We start from the raw sequence: 22019 nt of genomic DNA on the forward strand, positions 1-22019 counted from the left end.
TGGCCTGGAAGGCACCCCTGAACGCTGGTTCTCTAACTCACCACCCAGAGGTGGGCTGACAAAGGTGAGATCAGGGTGCTCAGATGAGGGTGCAAGGTCGAGCCTTGAGCATGCCCAAGACTGGAGATTACCCAGCCCCTCTTGACACCTGTGCCACCCTGAGCCACTTTAGGGGCAAGGGGAGAAATTAATTTTATGCATAGACAGAATTTCCCTTGTTGCTTCTGCCCTTGTCTCTTGCTCTTTCACTGTTCTCTGAGTAAAGTTTGGCTACTTTGTCTCTCTAATCTCTCCTGAGCGGCAGAGGACAGCAATCAGACCTCTCCCCTCTCAGACCTTTCTTCTCTAGCCTCTCCTAGTGGGCTACCTACAATGTGTCCTGCAGTCTCTGAGACTATCAGTTCCAGGTATGGAGAAAGAAACAAGAACCGCGGAGTGTGTTATGGAAGGTGTGTTGGGCTGGTTTAGGTTTTTTTCATGGGTTTTTTACCATTGAGAGGTACCACTCTCCTGCATACTACCAAAGGCTCCACCTTACGGTGCTCTAGTCCTGGGGTCTGAACCTGCTTCCTCTCAGCGTTTCTGGCAGACTTACAGGTTTTGCCCTGAAGCCTCAGGTTCAGCTCAGGCTGTCTCAAACTTGCTACCCTGCCCACACACACAGAGCTCTCAGCCTCTCTCTTGCTGAACCTGATTTTCTTCCTGGCACATCTTTTCTCAAGTTATTAACTGAAGAACATCTAATTTGTAGCTGACAAACTATGTTCCTTCCTTTCTTTTTAATATCAAACCAGAGTAAAGATCATTGTTATTGCTGGTGCAAGACCACGGTCACATTTGTCAGCTAACGCATCCATTTGAAATCTAACAGGAAAGTACTGCATGGAAGAAATAAAGCCAACTTTGAAAAAACATCTCATTTCAAAAACTCCTTAAACTTCTGGGCACAATAACCATGGAGAGAGGTTCAGGGCAGTGCCTGGGGGGAAAGTGAAATGAAGGCACAATGAAGAATGGAGAACATTTAAAGACTATTTATGGATGTATTTCCACCGTTTTAGGAAGAAGTTGCCATGTGGCTCTGGCATGTGTGCTGTTTAAGGAAATTCTGTGAATCAGAAGACTAGGAAAAACATGAAGGAACTGAGAGAAATTTCCTCGTTTCTCCTCGCAGTGGAACCACAGAAATGTGGGAAGGGAGCACTGGAGGTGTCTTCTCCAACCCCCTGCTCAGAATTGTGCTAATTCCAAGGCTAGATCACGTTCTTGTCCAGGTGAATCCTGAACGTCTCCAAAGGTAGGGATTCCCTGGACCCCCTGAGGCATCTGTGCCAGTGCTGAACCACCCTTGGGGTGGGGAACGTGTTTTCCTTATACACTGTCAGAATTTCCCTTGGGGCAAGTTGTGCCCATTGCCTCTTGCACTGTGCCGCTCTGAAAGCCCTGTTTCACTCTTCACTGAAGTCCCCCTTCAGGTGGTAGATGACATCAGTTAGAGCATCCTCCTTTAGCCTTTTCTCCCTTAGGCTAAGCAAACCCAGCTTCCTCAGCTTCTCCTCACATACCATTGCTCCAGCCTCCTGGCCATCTTACCGTCCCTTCACATCTCTCTTGTATGAGAGGTCCAAACCTTTAAACACTGCTATTTCTGTTCTCCAGCCCACTGTTGATAGTAGTTTCCTATTCACATTATCACGTCGTGTCACACTTGCCATCATCTCCTGACCTTTGCTGTTGCTACTCCTTACATGAATTTTTGTTTTCAACTTCTGCTCTCTACTTGATCCTTATTGATTTTCTGCACAACCCTTGGTGCTTGCCAGGTTCAACAATGTCCATGGCAGGCAGGGACTGAACACACTGCATCATTGGAAAACAGCACATCAGTAGGTGTCACTTTTCCTATAACCTTCCTTTCCTTCCACTGCCACCAGTTAGAGGCGAAAAGAAAGAACTCATATTGCCAGAGTGCAGAGGTATCTGTGGAGAACCTTTCCTGAGTGCAGGAAATCTCACAAGAGGCTAAATGAGTTGTGCATTAAATGTCACACACAGGAAGACACTTGCCTCCAAGAGGAGCCCCGAAGCAACATCCAACTCCAACTGCGCAAGCCACCACCAGGAGGTCGAACTGCCTATGCACATTCTGGAACAGAGAGTGCAGCCAGAGAAGGGCATGCTGGGGTTAGAGGGAGCAAAGCCAGGGGTTAGGGTCCAGAACAATGAAACAAAGCAACAGCCAGCAGCAGATTCAGCCCTTGCTATTACAAATAGCAGGCTCTACATGCTTCAGTGCAGTCTTTAGTACTGGCAGCTGGTCTTCAGCAGCGACATCTGGTTCTTATGCACAGACAGGATCTACTCAAGTAGAACAGCACCTCCCATCGTTGCATTACACAGCCAGTTTCTGCTAAGAGCCTGCATGTAAAGCAGTTCCTACATTTAGCTACATATGCAGCTAATATATTTTTTTATACAACCAGTCAATACAGTGATCAGCCTGCAGAGGCTGTTCTGCAACAGCAAAAGCCTAGAGACAGTTGTCAGTGCCTATAATTAGCAATGCTGTACAAATTTGTCTTAAAGACAAATTAATCTTTGTCTGCAGGTACTTTTTTATACACTGATCACAGTGCAAAGGTATCAGCATCATGAGGCTGAAAACTTGTCAGATGTATATTCCTAACCAGCTTCTGTGTAACTGCTAGGCCACATTGGTGGTCCTGCAGAGTTATGTGACTGTCTATCTGGTCTCCCACTACATCTTCTTTAGCTTGTATTCTGCTGCTCTAAAGCAGTACAGTGAACGTCAATCCATGTTTCCTCCGTGTTTTGTGGCCTACCAATACTATCCTACATGTCTTAGGAGTTGAGCCTATGGCAGAACTGTATGCAGAGACATGTGCCTTACCTCATACACACCACAGAAGATTGACATGAACTTGCTGAGTACAGCAGCGCAGATACTGGCAATGTGCACAAAAGGGCCCTGCGAGCGGAGGAGGAAATCAGAGAGGGTTAGTTACCCTCTGGTCTAAGACAACCACTTAACCATGGCAGATCTTGCAATTTCTCTTTGGCCACCTCAGCCAGTCCTCCAACTCTCTTTTTTTATTTTTTTTTTATTCCTTATCTCAAAGTCTACTTGACTTGAGTTCTTTGACGTTTTTTTATGTCAAGACTTGCAAAGTGGAAGGAAAATGGCCAATTGAAGATAAGTGTTGCTAGCAAGAGCAGAGCTTTGAGAAGAGGAATGGCAGCAAAAAGAAGAAAACATTTATGACTCTTTCACCGACAACTCTCCCACCTCCCAGACCCTGGCCACTACTGAACATGAAAACAGCAATACTTACCTCCTTCCCCACAGGCATGCCACTTCCAAGCCCAGCCGTGAGGCCCACAACTTTGGCCACAAAAGCTTTGAGAGTGAGATATTCCTTGAGGACCACTCCCCTCATGATAGTCTTGAGCTCTGGGATCCCAGACCCTGAAAACAACAGCAGAGGAGGGGATGAACAAAACCAGCAGGCAAATGGAGTAAGAAAAATGAGACAGACAGAAACAGGTCTTGCCATGCCTTCTGCCCTCACCAACAGCCTGCGGAGAGACGAGGTGGCAGAAAATGGCCGCAAACAGAATAAGAACAAGTGGGTATGTGACCCACGCCAGATACTGCATAGGAACATTCGGGTGCAGCGCTTGGTACATCCACTTGTAGGCTGTAGGCAGACAAAGAAAGAAGCGGTCAGTAACCACAGCTGCTCCAAACAGGTTGGCAGATATCAAAGAATCACACACTTGCTAAACCTGCCCTTGCTAAATCTCCCTGAGAAATGCTGTCCTGGAGGCCTCTGAGACAAGCCTTGTTACATTTTGAGTACAAGTTCCCAAATAAAGCAGATGTTCTGCAGGAAGGGACAGAAGCGGCTCTCTGTTCTTAGACGCTACTAATTCCTGTGCCCAGATGTGGTGTAAGAAGAGGCGTGTTACGTGCAGCTGTGAGAATGACCCACTGTACAGGGTCTGTTCATTTGGCAGCCTGAGGGCCTTATGTGGGTCCTGAAGGATGACAATAAAGTGGTCCACCAACAGCTAGCACCCTCTCCTCCACCTCAGTCATGTGAAAAATCATTCCTTCACAAAAACTAGCTTAAAAGCTCTGATTATGATTTGCCTTTTAGAGCAGCAGCATGAAAGCAGCTGTGTCAGCCGCTGCAAGCGCAGTGGTACCATCGCTCAGCCAGGTACCGTGCACAAGCTGCCCAGAGTCCAAACTGAACTGCAGCTCCTGTGCCACTCGTCTGCCCCCCTCGAGCTGGCTCCCCCACAGCAGGAGCCTCAGGCTTGGTGGAGGGAGAGAAAAAAACACCCCAGAGGACTCAGCTGCGGGGAGTATAAAAGACAGGGGCTCTCCAAGACTAGCAGGCTGAGCCAGACGGCTGGTAGGTGGGGAAGCTCTACATGGAGGAGCCCTGGGCTGAAGCGTGGGGGCCCTTGAGGAGCTGCAATGTCTGCAGGTGGACGTCAGCAGCCAAGAGCGCCAAGAGGAAAGGGTTGGGGGTGTCTGCAAGTCCGGACTGGGACACCGAGGAGAAGGACGAAGGAACAGTGCAGTTAACAGAATATGAGCAATGTCGTGTGTGCACGAAACGGGGGCAGGCGCACAGAAAGGTCTTGTAATTGTTATAGCTGGCATAAAGGGAGAGGGTCCACAGGAAAAATGCAGGGAAAGGATATAAGGCAGTGATCAGGAGACCTTTGTGAAAAGAGCCAAAGGAGAGAGCACTATGTGGTCAGGTAGCAGAAAACTGCAGGGCACTGCATACATAAAAATTGGAATGAACAATAATGAAGTAAAAATCAAAAACAGTGTCTCCCCCCTTCCCCCTGTGCTCAATATTCCTGGGGAGGATGGGAATCAGCCTAAGAGGAAGGACCACAGTACCACACCCCTGTGTCCCTACATATTCAAGGGAGCAGGAGGGAAAGGGAGTAAAAATAACCGTTTGTCTTTGACTTATCATACACATATCCTTTGTTTCTGACCACTTCCAAATTTTTCCCTGTCATCCCTTTGAAGAATCTCTTCCTAGTTAACCTTTTCTCTGCTATGTTGCAAGTACTTCAAACTTCCCAGGCAGTGTGGGGTGAGGATGGGACACTGATGTTAAAGGAGGAGGAACATTAGTCACTGGGCTTTGTAAAACATTTGTATCATTTACAGTGTGCTTTCACAACACCTGAACAGGACCTACCCTGTAGGCTCTTCGCACTGGCATAATCCATTCCCCAGCTCACCAACGCCATGACCAGACCCAAAAGAACCAAGAAAATCCAGTCCTCTCCAAGCTTCTTGGTAACATATTTGTGGATGCGTCTAGCACAGTCTGTGGAGGGAAGAGTGAGCCAGAAAAACCTGAGGGAACATAGATGAAGCATGAAGCCGGTGCCTGTCTCTCCACTCCTATGCAAAGAACAGACTACAATAAGGATTTATTTGGAAGCATCATGGGCTTTGTGTGAAAGAGTGGTACCTATCCCTCTCTTTCACAGTGCTGCAAAATACTATGTGTTTCAAGGAAAAAAAAAAAAAAAGCAGAGGGGGACACAAGGCAGAATTTAACATCTTGTGCACCAGCAGCAAAAATCCAACACAAGAAAGCCCTTTTCCTCTCATTGCAGAGATCTGTTTGTGGAAAAAAATTAACTTGGGACTGGTTAATTTTCCAGACAGGTCTTGGCTCTTCCTAGGATGAAAGCTCTCATGAAAAAGTCTTTCAATCCACCGTGCCTCCTTTTCCTTCCTTCCCTGCTTCTCCCCAGTCACAATTTTCCTGTTTTTTTGCCTTGATTAAATTATCTCTCTCTGGCTGGCCTACCCAATATCTGGTCATAGGATAGTGAAAGATGAACTGTCCCCACCTTGACATTTGGAATAGTGCTCTTCTTTGATCTGTACTTGACTGTCACGTTTCAGGGGTCTTCCATTGTTCTTCTGGGCCAGCTTCTTATTCAGTAGCTTTGCTGCTTCCTTCTCTGCGAAGTCAGTTATCTGGTCTGTGTACTGGCCATAAAGCTAGAGGAACAGAAAGCAAGACAGATCAGAAAGAAAAGGTGAGGCAAATGCTCCTTCACAAACAGCACTGAAGATGGAAAGGCAGATCTACTAACAGTCCGAGGTGCAGACCCAAACGTACTCAAGCTGGGACACAGACACAGAAACCCTCGGACAGATGCAGCTTATCTTTTTTTTCCTTCTTTTTCCCGTTTCCCTCTTCCATATCTCTCCAAAATCTTTTCACTGTCTTTTTGGGAGTACATGATCACAGAATATTAATTTATTTCTAACATCCTGCAAAAGAGGTGGCTGTGGTCTGAAGAGATTGAGCAGGCTTCCTGGAGGTATAAAAGGTCAAAATAGTTCACGAGGCTGTCACCCTCAGGGCTGACGTCTCATAGATTTCAGTAGCACTGTAGCACATCTCTGAAGGTTTTGAGAAGTATTACACTATCAAACAGGCTGCAGGAATGTCCTGCATCTGTTCCTCCTGCTGCCAAGGAATGCTTAATAGGGCACATAGTGACTGATGGTGCCTGTGGAGGAAAAGCAGCAGCATCAGCTCAGAAATATCACAGGGTACTGCACACCTCCTCCCCCTATTTACCCAAATCAACATGCTAAATGCACACATATCTCCAGTTCCCCTGAATTTCCTAACGACTTGATCTACCTTTGTGGTCAAATGCTAATCTTGAACTGCAGTCGGTTTGCAATGGACAGCTAACTTACCAATGCCATTTCTTACACAGATCTGCAGCAAACTTGGTACTTGTACCATCTCGTCAACAACAAGATCTCAAGGAAGCCCGAAGAATCCTGACTGTGCCCCCATGTTTGTTTATCAGATTCCCCAAAGAACAGCTCCCCCACCTCACTCTTTCAGAGTACAGAGGGGAAGGTAAGCATTTGAGAAGCAGAGAACAAGCCTCTCCTCCTCACACGTCCTCCAGCAAACTTCCCCTGAAGTGAGGTTACCACCTGGTGCACAGCCCCTGAGTGTGGCACTTCCCACCTGCAAGGAGGTGACCTTTGGCTTCCTCCCCAGCACACCTGCTTCTCCAAGATGTTCAAGTGGCAGGAGGAGAGCAAGCAATGCTTTGCATAGCAAAATCAGACACTTCAGTCAGAGAATGACAAGACGTGAGAGAGATAAAGCACCATCACATGCTTAGGAGACATTTCTATTTGACAGTTCCATGCCTCCTTTCAAAGTGACACAGGAGATGTTGCTCCTGTTCCACCCAGATCAAATAGATTCAGAGATTCAGAGAGAGATTTACACTGGAAAGCACCTCTGGAGTTTTCTAGTCCAAGCCCCTGCTCATGGTATGCAGCCTCCAAAACCAGATCAGGCTGCTCGAGACCTTGTCCAGGCAACTCCTAAACATCTCCAAGGGTGGAAATTCCCCATCTTCTCTGAGCACCTGTTTCAGTGCTCTACCAATTCGTATTTCCACATAACAAATATGACTGAAGGTCCTAAGTAGTATATTTATTTGTATATATTCCTCAAGAGACACTTGAACCACATGCAATAGCTCCCTTGGAAAACCCTAGGGTTTTTTTCACAGAAGACACACCTGGGCTTTTTTAAATCTTGTTCTTAATGTGGCTTACCTGCTGTCTCTTAGAAAAATCGATCCTATTTGAACATCTGAAAGTATTCTTCCATTCATCACTGTATCGGAAGGTGACAAATTTAATTAACCGCCACATGATTATCAATACACGCTCAGGTAAATTAAGCAGTGCAGCCTCTTTGCAGTGAGGAATGGCCATGCTCTGACCCCCATAATACAGACAGGATAGTGTTAACAGCAGGCTGAAGAACTGCATGTACAAGGTAAGCTGTCACATGCAGAACCCAGTTCTAAGCAGCAGGCTGCTCCTTTTTTCTCTGTGTCGGTTTCAGCCAGAAACGCCAAGTACTAGCAGATTTTAGACAAATGCATCTTCACATCACCTCAGCTGATGTTCCATTGCCTTTACATGGTCATGAGGGATGGGTTTATATCAAATACAGCTTAATCCAAACTAGAAACTCAAACCTGTGCCAAGTATGATGTTCAAATTAGCCTTCAAATTAGGGCAAATCTGCCCAGGTGGAACAGCATAACAGTATAGCAGTATGAATAGTACAAGTTCTCAGATGGTAACCTAGTTCACTGCTTCTGGCTGGCTGGAAAATGGTACACTCAGGATGTGGGAGAAAAGCAGTTAGTCTCCAGACACAAAAATGAAGGTTCTGTCCTAGAGAACAAGTTAGTCTCAGCTCACTTAAAGAATGCTTCACACATGTGCTTTGCTTCTCCAGGACTCTGGCAATATTGAAAATGGTAGGAGATTGTGGGACAGAGAAAGAATCTGGAAATCAGAGGATGACCTTAAAGCAAAATTAGGTTAGGCAAGAAATATCCACTTTATTAGAAGACATGTAAACCTAAAAATATAACACAGTAGGACTTAAGACTGTTCCTTCTTCTGATGTGCCCTCTCTAACACAAGGGACATGGGGTTTCTGAGCACCAGAAGAACTGGAGAGAACTTTAAGATATCAATTACCACTTAAAGGGTTGAGCCAGAAAAAGTACCATCATGCCTAGCTTGGCTCAATGCTGAGCAAGACCATGATATTGGTGCAAAAACAGCTGATGGTATAAATACCACTAAGGGGTGGGGGAGGAACCCTAAAAAACATCCAGGGAGAAAGCACAACCAGGGTAAAGTTCATTTTCAAGGAGGAAGCATTTATTAATGTTTAACTGTAAACCAGCAGGTTCTGTCTTTCAAAAAAGATGGGGGAGTTTCATTGCTTGAGTAATAGAGGAAAAGCTGCACGGAATCTCAGGGGAAAAATACATACAGCACCACAGCCTCAAGACCTTTCTGGGCACTATTTTCTGAGAGCTCAGCACCTGCATAACACTGCCCTCACAGCCCAAAGCCTGAGCTACTTCCCATGCCATTCAGACTGAGCAGTTGTTCTCCACAGCATACCCCAGTCCCGAAATCCCTTCCCCCAGCACTGCCAGTGCATGCTGTTCTTACCTGCTGCTTCTGGCCACTGAGACAGCCTTGGGCTCTGCTGCTCATCCCTCTCACTCCCTCCTTGTAGCCACTCTGCTGTTCTGAAATGACCTTTCTTAGGTTTGTTTTCTGATGGATCACAAAAGAGTAACCATATTTCATCTCAAAGGTGAAATCTCCCAAAACTCACCTCGTAAGTAAATTGAAATGTCAGTAAAAAGTCTAGGCTCAACTGCTCAGGCATAGGGCAATGAGGCACATGCCAGGGGCAGGGGACAGCAACAGAATAATAGTCGAAGGACAGAAGGCAAAGGGGAGCTCCAACAGCAGCCCCACCAGCTGAAGGGAGAGGGGGCTTGGACAGAAACAACTGAGCAAGACTTCTCAGAGGGGCAGAGAGAAGGGCAGAGGAAAAAGGTATCACTTGCAAGAAAGGAAACTGTGCAAAAGGACAGTGCCCCCATCCACCTCCTCTTGAGGGTGGTTCAGCATGGGAGAGGGTGCCCAGAGGGGCTGGGGAACCTTCAGTCTTGGAAATGTTCAGAACGTGCCTGGACATGGCCCTGGACAACCTCACCGAGCTTTGGAGTCTGCCCGGCTGTCAGCAGGAGCTTGGGCTATACACCTCCAGAGCCCCCCCACCCCCTTTCTGTGGGTCTGTTACTCTATATTACTGCGTTGCCTAATTAGTCATTAGGCATCCCTCCCACTCCTCCCTTCTGTGTATTGCTGAGCAAGCTCTCTGCCATGGACACATGCCGAGCACCGAGTAGCACAGCCTGGCATAGCTGTAGCTGCTTTCTCATGCAGAAAGAAAACACCACAAAATCCTACAGTGTACGATAATGTGTATTTTTACCAATGTATATTACCTCATCTATCATACATCTACTGTTATCTCAATGGCCCAAAATTATGTCTGTATTAATATCATCACCTGACTACTATTATTATTTTATTATCCATTAACGACAACATGTTTTTGACCATCCGTGACCTGAAGGGCCTGGGGCGCCGATCAGGATTGTGCTGCTGTGGGGTCTGTGCAGAGCCAGCCTGAACCAAGCTCCAGCCCACGCCTCAAACAGCCAGCAGTGAAAGACAAAGGGCACAACCGCCCCAGACCCCTCTGCCAACTGCTCTCTCACAGGACTGCGGCCAAGGAAACCTTACAGGTTACCCGCACCGGAATGGGCGAAGGCACGTGCAGCGGGGTGGTTGTCATGCTAATAATGCGTCCTGTGCACGTGTGCACCAGGTGTACATCAGCATGCCTGTTTGTACTTCGCCTGCACAGCACACAGACGCAGCTCACCCGGCTCTGCCAGCACATGCCTGCTTGCGGAGTGCACACATGGACACACGTGCACACGCCTGCGTGCGGAGCACACACGTGAACACACGTGCAGTCCCGTGTGCGGCGGCCCGGTCCCAGCGCTCCCGTGGCGCAGTCACTTCCCGCGGACCTGCGGATGCCGCGCCCCGTCCCGCAATCGCCGGCCTCTCGCAGGCGCGTGCCCGCCTGGGGACATTGCGGGGGGCACACGGGACGCCCTTGTCTGCGCAGGGGACGCCCCCTCCCCCCCGCGCCGTGACACGCGCGGGGCACCAGTACGCCGGGCGGCACGCGCCGGGGTGGGTCTGCGCCTCGCTGGAGGCACGCGCTGCTCCCCCGCCTGCCCCGGGTCCGCCCCGCCCCGGGTCCTACCGCCCGCCGCCCCGCGTCGTCCCGTTCCCGTTCCCGTCCCCGCCCCGGGTCCAGCCGCCCGCCCGAACCGGGCCGGGCCGGGCCGCGGGGCTGGCGCTCGGCAGCAGGCGGCGATTCAAGACTGAACCCCGGTGGAGCTCGGCCTCAGTGCGGCCACTGCAGGAGCCGTTGGCCCCCGCCGGGGTAACCCCAGCGCAGCGGCGCCCGACGGGGCAGTTCGGTGCAGGAGACGCTGCAAACCCGCGGGTGTTTTAGGCACTTCCAGAAGAGAAACTCCTGAACACTGGCCTGGAACCCAGTCTCCAATTTTTTGCAGTGTGGCACGCTGGGATGCTTATCTACTGGAAGTTTTTCTCGGTGGCAAATGTGGATTTTTTCTTAGCACTAAATCACATAAGCATTCAGGTGATCAATGCATCCCCTCCCACACCCCCCAGCCACTCAACTAAGCATTCATGTTTGGGGATCTGTAGTCATGTGAGGATAAACACTCACGCTATGAATGCCACATTCACCGGCCCTCTCCCTCACCCTGTCCCTGCCTGCAGTGCTCCAAAGCCCTCCCAGGCAGCTCAGCCTGAGCAGAGCCGCGGGCAATTAAGACACCGGAGCTCGCTGTGAAACCTCCCCTTTGCAGGAGGCTGTCCCCAAAGGGGAGGTAGAGGAGATACAGAGGATAACGGAACAAGAAGCTATAACCAGAGTACATCTATGTCCCAGATATTTTTCTGAACTGCGGCTTGTATGAACCCGGGCAAGAGTCAGGTCAAGTTTAAGGGTTAGAAAACCCCTCACAGCTCCCCGAAGAGTTACCAAAACCATCAATCTTCCTGTATGGGTCTGACCACGAAGTGCTTTTTGGTCAGAGGAAAGTCAGAAAAGAGCTCCGCATGACTTAGCCTATACAGCTGTGCAGAAAGATACCCACTATATACATTACGGTTTTCTTTGGTTTTATTCACTCTTCTGCTCTACTTAGTATCACTGCTGCTGAAGGCAGCTGCAGCTCCTCTTTGCTGTTACAAATACATTAATGGTTTGGTTGATTTTCCCCATCCCAGTTCACCCACTCTAACTCTCTTTGTGTCCATGGCAGGTGAAAATGTCCCTGACTCAAAATGCTGACAGTACTCCCGGATGTTAAGTACAAACATGAAAGTCAATGCCTGACCTGGGAGTCAGCAAGCGATGGGGAGAGCTGGTGGGGTTGGGAATGGACAGGGATGTGTGCTCTGCAGCACTGTTCTGTGAGCCCCAGGAGCCTCTGCGATCCCAGGGAGACCTGTGCTGCCACAAACATCCCCTTGTCCAGCCCTACCTGTGGGTAGCTGAGGGAGTTCTCCAGGTCGTCCCCTGTCCCCCCGGCCTCGCGTCCTGCCTCCAAACGTATCCCGTAATGGGTGCATTTCTCAAAGCAGACATAGTTGTATTGCGGTGTGCCCCCCCACAAAGCTGACTTTGAGCTGGGTTCCTGCGTCATGATCTCTGAGCTATCCATGCCTCTACTTGTCTTCACGCTTACCTAGAACCACCTTGTGTTCTGGCTGAGAGCATGGCCTTTGCACTTCTGCTCCCTCCTTCCTCTCTTTCTCTCCCCAGACCACTCTGACTTACCCTGTTCCTGCACTCACTTTCTCTCTGCCCCTCCTCCTCCTCCTCCTTATGCCTCTCTCACTTTCTCCCCTTCCTGCCCAAAGGCAGTGATTGCAGGGTTTAATTATATTTATAGCAACCTTCCTCTGTCACATGATTCCCCAGTGTCATGTCTGATCTCAGCAAAAGGCACTAACTCTGCTGGGATTGAATATCAGGTGCGTGCAAGAGGGGAACTCCTGAAGGAGAGGGAAGGGGGGGTAGGGAGAAAAGAAGGCGCTAAGACAGACAGAGCTAGAGGTACAGAGACAGAAAGCAGACAGGAGGAAGCAGAAATTGTTATCCAGGGGATCTCTTTTTTGACACCGCCCCATCCTGAGCAAGCCATATCTGTAATGAGAACAAAATTCAGTGGGCTTCCTCATTCTCTGCACAGATACCAGGTGTCCAAAAGACTGAGTGGCAATCATAAAGATACCAGCAGCTATGGTGAGACAGAACTAGATGGGTGCACACTCAGAGTCCCAAGACAATTTTTCTAAGTCCATGGTCCACAAGAGAAGCAGCAAGCCCTAGTGGAGAAGTCAGGCATCCCTGTTACGCAGAATGACACCAAATTGCTCTGTGGGTATTCAGTTATGGTTATATGCAGAAATTTATTCTTGATGCTCACTTTTCCACATGCTAGAGCATTCAACAGCTTCTCCTTTCCACTCTGCCACTTGTTTCTCAGCCAGGCAAAAAAGCAATAAGCTCAGCCAACACCCGTAAGCTACGAGCCAGTGACAGGAATTAGAAGCATGTTCCAGCAACGTGGTCTAAAGACACCTCCCAGTACTGTCGGTGTGCTGCCTGTGACCATATGTCTTTTGATGGCTATTAATCAATGAAGGGCAATGAGTTCAAGATCCTAGAAACTGTGTACAAGAAAAGATGGCCCCACATCCCTCAAACACAGTCACTGAAGAGCTACTGTTAACTCCTTCTTCCTTCTCTTGTACACTGCCACCTCTCCAGAGTAATGGTTTCCAAGCTTCTCACACTGCAGAATAAGACATTTGCAGGCAGGATAGTGGGGAGAGAAAGGCAAAACACCCTTCTTTTGGGTCCAGAACATTATTTCATTTTGCTGATCCCTGTAAAACATTTCTCCTGGAGGCTCGTTTTGCTTTTTCTCAGTCTGCATGCTCCTTGAGAGTGGGGTACAAATAAAGTCTTCGAGAAGAAGACATACTTGATTTCCTCCATAAACCACCTCCTTACCTCCTACAACGTTTCTGCTAACCATATCCATACGGATATCCATTAGCAAAAATACCCATACGGATAGTGTTAAGTCTGTACAACCCACGCCTGGTGGCAGGCCAGGTAAGCTCTGAATACTTACAGAAGCAGTATGAGTGCTGACTCAAAACACACAGCTTCATCTGTTTTATTCTCACCAGCACCCACTTCACTGTCAATAAGCCATGTTCCCTGGAGGAAGACTGTGGCCCGTCAGTAGGACAAAACTTGTAATAAACCACCTTAAAGAAGAGTTTCTAAGTGACCATGTCTAGGAACTCAGTGAAGAACACCGGGATACCCCCACAGATTTCCATCATAAAGGCATTAACTATTCCCAACATATTGAGATGCTTTTGGAAGACCAATGTCACTATGGCTTACATAAAAAATTATGCATAGCGTATGCTATATAGTGTGTAAAATACAAAATACTGTATAGAATATGTGTACATCATATGTAGGAAACCTAAAGACCAACCACAGTAAGCCCTAGCAAACTCTGAAGCTGTAATACAGCTCCAGATCTTCAGTTACTATTACATTTACTGGAGGAGAACACTCATCACAGACACTGGAGAAAATTATTGGGAACCTTTACCCCACAGTGCACTCTTCTAGCTCTTGTTTTTCAAGAGGCACAAGAATAGCACATCAGAAATTGCTTCAGTATAAAAAAGAATGCCATACTGCCAGCTAATCAAACTCTACTCTCTGTCTTGCACAACACTGTGGTGGAATTTCCACGGAAAATAATTATATAGTTATAGCGTAAAATAAGATGGTCCTACCCTGAAAAGTTATTTCCTAGAGCTGTCCCTCTCAGCCTCCAAACTGGCCCCAGCCTCACTCACCTCATCGATAAAAGCATGAAGGACCCCAAGGTCAGCATTCATCAAATGGCTCTAGATGCTACTCAAACAAGAAACCTGGAGGAAGACAACCCACAAACCCCCTGTGCCCTCACTCGTACTTTCCGCAGTGTAATACACCTCACTGACTAGACCAAGTGACAGACTGACAGCTACACAGCATGAAACTGAACAACCGTTATGCACACAGCGGCACACGTGTAGACTCCAAGGACCTAGTCCTACGGACAGCTGCAGCTAAGGACCTAGCACTTCTCTCGCTCCCTGTGGGAGACCACTTCTCATCAGATAACATCACTACTTCAAATTTCTGCACCCAGATACTGTCTACCAAGGCAAAAACTGAGAACTGAAATTCACCATTCCAGTGCATGACAAAATATATGCCATTTGTAGAGATACTGGATTTATGTCACATTGTTTCCTGCGTCCTGAACACTAATCCTACCATGCTCCACAGCTTATAAATCAGTCTCTCCCTCTTTCCCCTAGGAGGGAAGTGCTTTGTCAGCATTCTGGTCACTATTAATGTCCTCTTTATCCCACAAGGCACCAGTAACCTTTTGCCACAGCCTCACTGACACTAGTCTAGTTACATTCAAAGCAGCTATTCTCAACTTGTATTCACTTTGAGATCTGCTGCTTCTGCTTCAGACTCAAAGGAAAAACCGTAGACCCAACAGCTTGTCCACTTTTTCCAGCTGTCACAGCTGACCTAATGAAAGGTATTGTCCCAGCTCTGCCCACTGTCTTGTCCACATTTTTAGATGAGCAGAGTCCCAAAGGTACAGAATACTGAGCACAGCCTGACTAGACCTGCCTTTCTGCACTGCTGCTGCCCAGCAACTGCTGCCCAATCTCCCTATCGCTCTTCCTGTAATTTCCTGCCACAGTCCTCCCTTACGTATTTGCTTCACTGCTCATCTGTCCTGCTTTACACTACCAAGACCTAGCTCTGCGTTTGTACCAGGACACAGCAGTGTGGCACTGCTGTTACTTGAGTGGCTGCCCACAGACCCAGGAGACTAGTGTGGAAACAGAGGAGGATGCATCCTGCGCTTGCAACAAACAGAGATGACCTGTATGTATGGCCTGACTCCTCTGGTGCACCTAAGCCTCTTGAAAGGGCTCACCGCAGTTCCTAGCCTGCCCCACAGCACACAAGAGGACAGGTATACAACCTGCTCATACACCAGTTCTTTCTTTGCATATTACAGGCCCTTAGAAGGACTTCAGAGTGTGTTTCTGTGGTACTTTCTTCGAGCAGGACATCTTCATGACAGATAAAACTACAGCTACAGCCTAAATTAGAGTCTTAGGTGAGGAAAAAGAAAGGAACAGAAGAACTCTTACCCAAGATGGGTCTCTTCTCAAGTCAGACATCTATCTTTCTCTCTCTTCTTCCCAGTTTTGTCACAAGTCTCCCTTTCTCTGCCTTTATTTTTTTCCCTGAATGCTTTTCAGGATGCAGAGTAGAACTCCTAGCCTTCCCATCCTACTGCCTTTATAGTGAAAGCTCTGACAGTATGGGAGGAGGGATGATTGAAGACTCGCACTTCTCTCATGGTCCTGTCTCAGGAGATTTATCACCTGAAATCCAAGTGCTTTTAATCAACAGTGTCAAGCTTGATGTTGTTCTCTGTGCCCTGCCCACAAAATTATCAGACATCATACTAACTTCTGAGCCTTTTGCTTATACCAGAGCTTTTTGGTTTTGTTTCTTTAGCAGATTCACCCTAAAAGATCTAGCCCACTTCCTGACCCACTGTGTACGAGCCTTATGACTGCAGCTGCCACTGGAATGCAACACACTGCACACACAAGCACCGCCGCAGAATGTGGTACAGAGCCCACCACCACCCCAGACAGAAGAGTTGGATTTGTGGAGGCAGGGTTATTGTTACTCAGAACCACGTATGCGGAATAGAAAAGCAGTCATTTAAGAATAAAGAAAAGATAATATTCCAAGCTTAAGAGAGCCCAGTCCAAGAGGTCCATAAGGCTGTGAAGGAGACAATATAAAAGACAGGCTACGAGACAAAAGAAACTGTAAAGGCAAAAGGGAAAAAGGGAGTTTTGAAGGAGGAGGTCCTGGGTTATCAGTTGGACTTGATGATCTTAAAGGTCTTCTCCAAACTAAATTATTCTGTGCTTCTGTGAAAGGTGACAAAAGGAGGACTCCTTAACAGTAACAGTGGCTCTAAGAGATAATAACCACAGAGGCAGCAAGAGACAAAGAAAGCACAGGAGGACACGAAGGGATGGGATGCAGGACAGGAAGAAGTCACAGCAAGTGTTCTTTACCTCAAGCAACAGCTGCAGATGGAGCAGCAAAGAGTGGAAAGGCAGGAAAAAGACTTCAGTAGACATAAGGTAAGGTAATGGCTTGTAGAGGAGAACAAGGTGCTTAAATGGGACTTTTTATTAGACAAGATACCCATGGAGGATTCAAAGAGGTACAGGAGGCAACTGGAGCTTTGGGAGAGAAATAATGCTGCTAAAAGTGTTAGGAAGAGGGAGGAAGACTGGGATAAAAGACAGCATTTATAATGAAAGAGAGAAATAGACCGTGGACTAAGGCTTAAACAGCAGCAAAAGACAGAAATTTAAGCAGTGCAGGAGCGCCTTGTAAGCAAGGCTGAACATGGGAAGATGACGACAGAGAACTCTCAGAGGACACTTGAAAGAAGGGTTGAGTTCACAGTAAAAGCAGAAAGAAAAAGTCCAGAAAGTTTAAGGGCTTTCATCGTGGAGACATAAGAAGATAATATGATGACATTCAAGAGGACATGTACTGACTAATACTAGGCTGAATAGAACAGAATGGACAGAAACAGGGCAGACTTTGAGAATCATCAGCTTTTGATAACTCAAACAGGGACATGGTGATGTTACCAGTGGAAAGGCAGAATGGAAAAAAAAAAAAAATCTCTCAGCTGAGAGCAGAAAAACACTTATAGGAACACGGGGTCATGAAGGAGCCATTGAAGCAGATGTTGGAACAGATGAACTTGGATGGAAACTTGAACAGATCATGTAAGACATGATGACACCGTGGTACAACATCATACAACAGCATGATATGCCATGACTTGGCAAAAACCAAATGAGCTTTAAAGGGCAGGCTTATGTCCTTTGTGTTCCATTTATGTTCCAGAAACAACCCAACTGTGACAGTCTGCACAGAGCACTTTGTGAATTCACCCCAAAATCAAATGAAACAAAGCCATATCTATGTTGATGCGGGTACCTAAGGTAAATTACTTATCTTACATCGCAGTGTAGTTTTGAACCGACAGCGAAAAGCACAAGCAGAGAACTTAAACCAAGCAGCAAGAGCCAGACACAGAAAATCAGATAAAAGAGAAGACAGCAAAATTAGGTGTTTCAAATGGATCCCAGCTCATCCAGAACTTCAAAGTGGATCTGCCTAGATGCCCTGGCGAGCGCTTTGGTCAGGACCAGCAGGCTTCAAAACTTAAAATAAAACAGTCTTTACTAGAATAAAAATAAGATTATTTGATTTTTTTTTTTTAAATAGAGAAAACTTCAATATAAGTCAGGAAGCTCAGAAATAAATCTATAGTGTGCACACAACTCTTGCCCACCCACTACACCCTTGGTTGCAATTAACTCGGTGACCTTCTGAGCTGCTAAAATTTTGTGCTTACACTTCATTGCCTAGGAGATTGTTTCCACACCTCCACAGCTTGGATGGCTCCTCCCCTACAGCTGCCCCTCTTCTTAAATTGCAACCCTCAATTCCCTCGGTGACTCTCTACCCTACAGCACCCTGTAACCTCTATTAAACCATTTCTTCCTTGCTTATGCTCAATGGCTTTCCAAAGGAAGAGATGTCTTACTGGTGGGGTAGAGATTGTCCTGTCTTAGAATAAGCTGAGAACAAATCAAATAGGCACAGTGTGTATACAAGTATCAAAAAGTTAAAGCAAAAAAGAAAAATAAAATATAAAAAGTAGAATTAGACTGCTGAGAGGGAGAAAACTTCTAATAACTGTATTATGCATCCAAAAGCAGCTAAAATCAAGAACTAGCAAACACATGATGAGCGGTTTGAAGGGGGTTCAGTGGATTTCTTATTTTCTAGGAGAGTAATGCTGCATCACAAACATTCTCTGAAGTAATCAGCTTGACATTTTTAGCAAAGAGACTAAGGAACATCTAGGAAATACAGATTCGTCCCTAGCGACCAAAACATATTAGAGATGCTTCTAAGCTTGTGAATGCTATTATTCCAGGACAGAGAATCTACAGACTGTCTGGGAAATTGCTCTTTACCTTTGTATCTAGATCAGGGGTCCTCAACCTTTTTAAACAGGGGTCCGGCGCGTGGATGACGTGGCAGAAGGTCATCTGCGGCTGCTCGGTTTCCCCCGCACCAACCTGCGGTGGGGGGGCGGGGGGTGCAAGGGGGTTCTGTAAATACCGGGGGCCGGATTGAGGACCCTGGGGGGCCGTATCCAGCCTGCAGGCAGTAGTTTGAGGACCCCTGGTCTAGATGATGAACTCTGATTCCAAATGGTGAATGTACCCTCCTAATAAGTCACCTGCACCATGACCTGTATTTTGTTGTCAGCTAAAACCATCCTTGAGAGATGGTAGGCAGTCCATGGTAGATAATTCGTGCCTTTCTTCCCCTCCTCCCTGTAGACTGATTGTTGCACAGGTAAAATTAATAATTGCACATTCAATCTATCAATCATGGAACTACACAGCAGCATGACTGACATCGTGAGGGTGGAAAGAAAAGGCAGTGGTCAGCTGTGCAGAAATGGGCTGGCACCGGCTGTGCTAGGGCTCCTGGTTTTCTGTTGGACTTGGCTAATTTCAAGAGAAGAATGCTACCTCTTATGTAAGTCATGGCCAACTAGGAAAAAAGGGTCATCACGGAAAAGTTTAGGAGGAGGACTGGGTTACGAAACAAAATTATTTGGAATAAGATGAAAAGGGAAGGTTTCAAGGACATGTTAGGGGTATGCTTGAGCTGGGGCTGGGCAAGAAAAAGAGACCTTGAGTATGGACAGATACCTCCAGGAGGCCATGGCTAGGATTAAAGGGATGCCAGAAAAGAAATAATTTATTTCATTTTCCTGATAGATGTTCAACTTTCAAATGCCTGAAAAGTCACTTCTTTGAGGCCCTAGAACCTATTGATCTCTCCGAGAGGGTGATCATGCTACTGATTTAGGGGACTTAAGGAGCAGACTTGTTGAAAAGGACAGTCCCAATTTGTTACGTACTGGAACTAGTGACCAAGAAGCTTGAGACAACAAAAAATTAGTTTTCAGCCTGCTCAGATCTCAATTCCAGTTGATGCATGGCCACATGCATGTTAGGAAAGGGGTCAGGAACAAACCTAGAAATTAGGAAAGGGACTGTCTTTTCTGATTGCAGCAGAGACATAAGCAACCATAAACCTTTTCTCAGTAACACTCAGGTCTTGCTTACATTTCAGACTTTCACCATTATTAAAGAAAATGCCACACTTGTATGAATTCTACAGTTGCCAAGAACTAGTTGCTGACTGTACTAGTTTGTCCTGCCCTGTCTCAGCTAACTGAGATAAATGATGTCAATATCAAAAATTGTAGCACTGATATGTTATCACTACCATTAAAGATTTTTTAAATACTTAATTTACTATCAAAGTTATACTAGTAAATCCTGTACAGTTTTGACTAAGCTTCCTGCTCTCCTCCTTCCCCATCCAAACGCAGATTCTGTACAAAACCACCTAACCGTCCTGCACAGCAAGGTTCTTGCCTGTTTCCCATAAAACAATCCCTGGTAGTAATATGAGATAAAGACGAAGTAAATGGAGTGAAGACGGTGGTTCCCTTGGCAGTGCACATACTAAATCCATCACAAACGAGGGCAAAGCAATTTCCCTGCGGCAGTAACCTTTCCTGTTATCACTGGCTGCTGACACAGGGATGATAGTGAGAGTCAGCATAACATTCACAGGACTCCCTCCCTCTTTTATAAGCCCCCTGCTTTGACTTGCAGGGAAGCGTTGGGGGAAGGGAAGAACTGCATGGGGGAAGGGAAGAACTGCATGGAGCAAGCGCATCCAGGTTGAAGCACTGGGTCACACTTCGACATGAGGCTACAGAAAGTCTTTTTCTCTGCAGGATTCATTAAACTAAAGCTGCTGTATACTTCCCAGCAAGGACCAATTTTGACTGTCACGAGGGGAAGAGGTGCAAAAAGTACCCCAGGGCCATGAGGGAGCCACAATCTCCTGATGTAAGGAATGGGTAGCCCTAGTATTTCAAGCCCAGGACAAGATCAATCATTAGAAGAAAGTGCAGGAAATGACCCACAAATGGCATTGCGTACCAGGGCTGACATTTAACGTCCATGTCATCTGAAAATATTCAACCTGGAACAATAATCCAGGGAGTAGCTGTAGATCAGTATTAGCAGCTATTGATCAAAGTCAGGAGTGGTGAAGGGGTAAAGGGCCAATGAAAAAGAAGGCTCAGAGGATAAATTATGGGAACTATTCTAACTTGCATTTAATTTGAGAACTTAAGTTCTAGAAGCTGCTAACTCACACTGTTTATGAGAGATTACTGATTTTTAGATACTATGTTCATATGTTTAATAACATTGCTCACAGTCCTGCTCATGTGCATTGTCTGGTGTTAGGGTCAGCAAAAATCTCTAAGAGTATTTGTGGTACCTTGTTCAGACAATGCTCTTGATCTGCGGTGTAACTCAATTTTTGCCTATCTGTATCACAGCCATACTCTATTCCACAAGTAGTGTTATGTCTAGAACATATTTTGATAGGCATCAACCAGAAAACAAAAAAAAAGCAGAGATGATCCTTGAGAAATTTTTAAAATCCCACTCCCTCTACTCCTCCTCCTTGTCTATCACTAGTATGGTTTACCTTATCTTTCTGCATATTTTGTACTCTGGTATCATAATTTCCCATTGATTCTCTGCCACAAAGGTTTTTATGTCCTGGTATATCTTCTGTTAGGACAAAAGACTGGTCCTACATGTTATTTTAATCCTAGCATTTGCACAGAAGTAGGTACACTGCTACTTTGGTTCTTGTTTTGGTACTCTACTTAAATGGAACCATATTTGTTTTCTATGTCTAAATTGATTGTTCACAGACTCCGAACTGCCCTGCACTTGAGGATACAGAATTATCCTTCATAGAAATGACTTAAAGAAAATGTTTTTTGCACCTGTTTTCTTCTCCTAAATCTTCAGTCTGAAAGTGCACTGATAACCCTCTTAATGTTCAGCATCAGAAGCCTGACTCCCGTAGCTGTGCTGTCCCTCCTGTACAAAGTCATTCTTTACAATAGCCCATAGCATTGTACTACCAAACAATTTCCTCTTCCTTTCGTGGGGTTTGAGCAATCACGTGACTGAGAGGTGACCAAGCTGCATTTATGGAAAACTGTTTTGATGGGTTAGGTTTCTGTTCAAT

The 22019-nt window shown here is 46.5% G+C and overlaps 1 protein-coding gene across 1 annotated transcript in view; it reads right to left on the reverse strand.

Annotated features, from left to right (window-relative positions):
* CLCN1 (chloride voltage-gated channel 1) overlaps window positions 1-9678 on the reverse strand; it is a 38492-nt gene extending 28814 nt beyond the window's left edge. Inside the window, exons 1-7 of the mRNA XM_056339120.1 lie at window positions 9110-9678; window positions 5923-6076; window positions 5256-5387; window positions 3591-3719; window positions 3354-3487; window positions 2912-2989; window positions 2068-2146 (exon numbers count right to left, since the gene is read on the reverse strand). Of these exons, the coding sequence (XP_056195095.1) occupies window positions 2068-2146; window positions 2912-2989; window positions 3354-3487; window positions 3591-3719; window positions 5256-5387; window positions 5923-6076; window positions 9110-9250 (847 nt within the window). The 5' untranslated portion in view covers window positions 9251-9678. The remainder of the gene's footprint in view (window positions 1-2067; window positions 2147-2911; window positions 2990-3353; window positions 3488-3590; window positions 3720-5255; window positions 5388-5922; window positions 6077-9109) is intronic.
* Window positions 9679-22019: the final 12341 nt, after the last annotated feature.

Source organism: Falco biarmicus, chromosome 5 (assembly GCF_023638135.1).
Source record: "Falco biarmicus isolate bFalBia1 chromosome 5, bFalBia1.pri, whole genome shotgun sequence".
NCBI classification, from domain to species: Eukaryota; Metazoa; Chordata; class Aves; order Falconiformes; family Falconidae; genus Falco; species Falco biarmicus.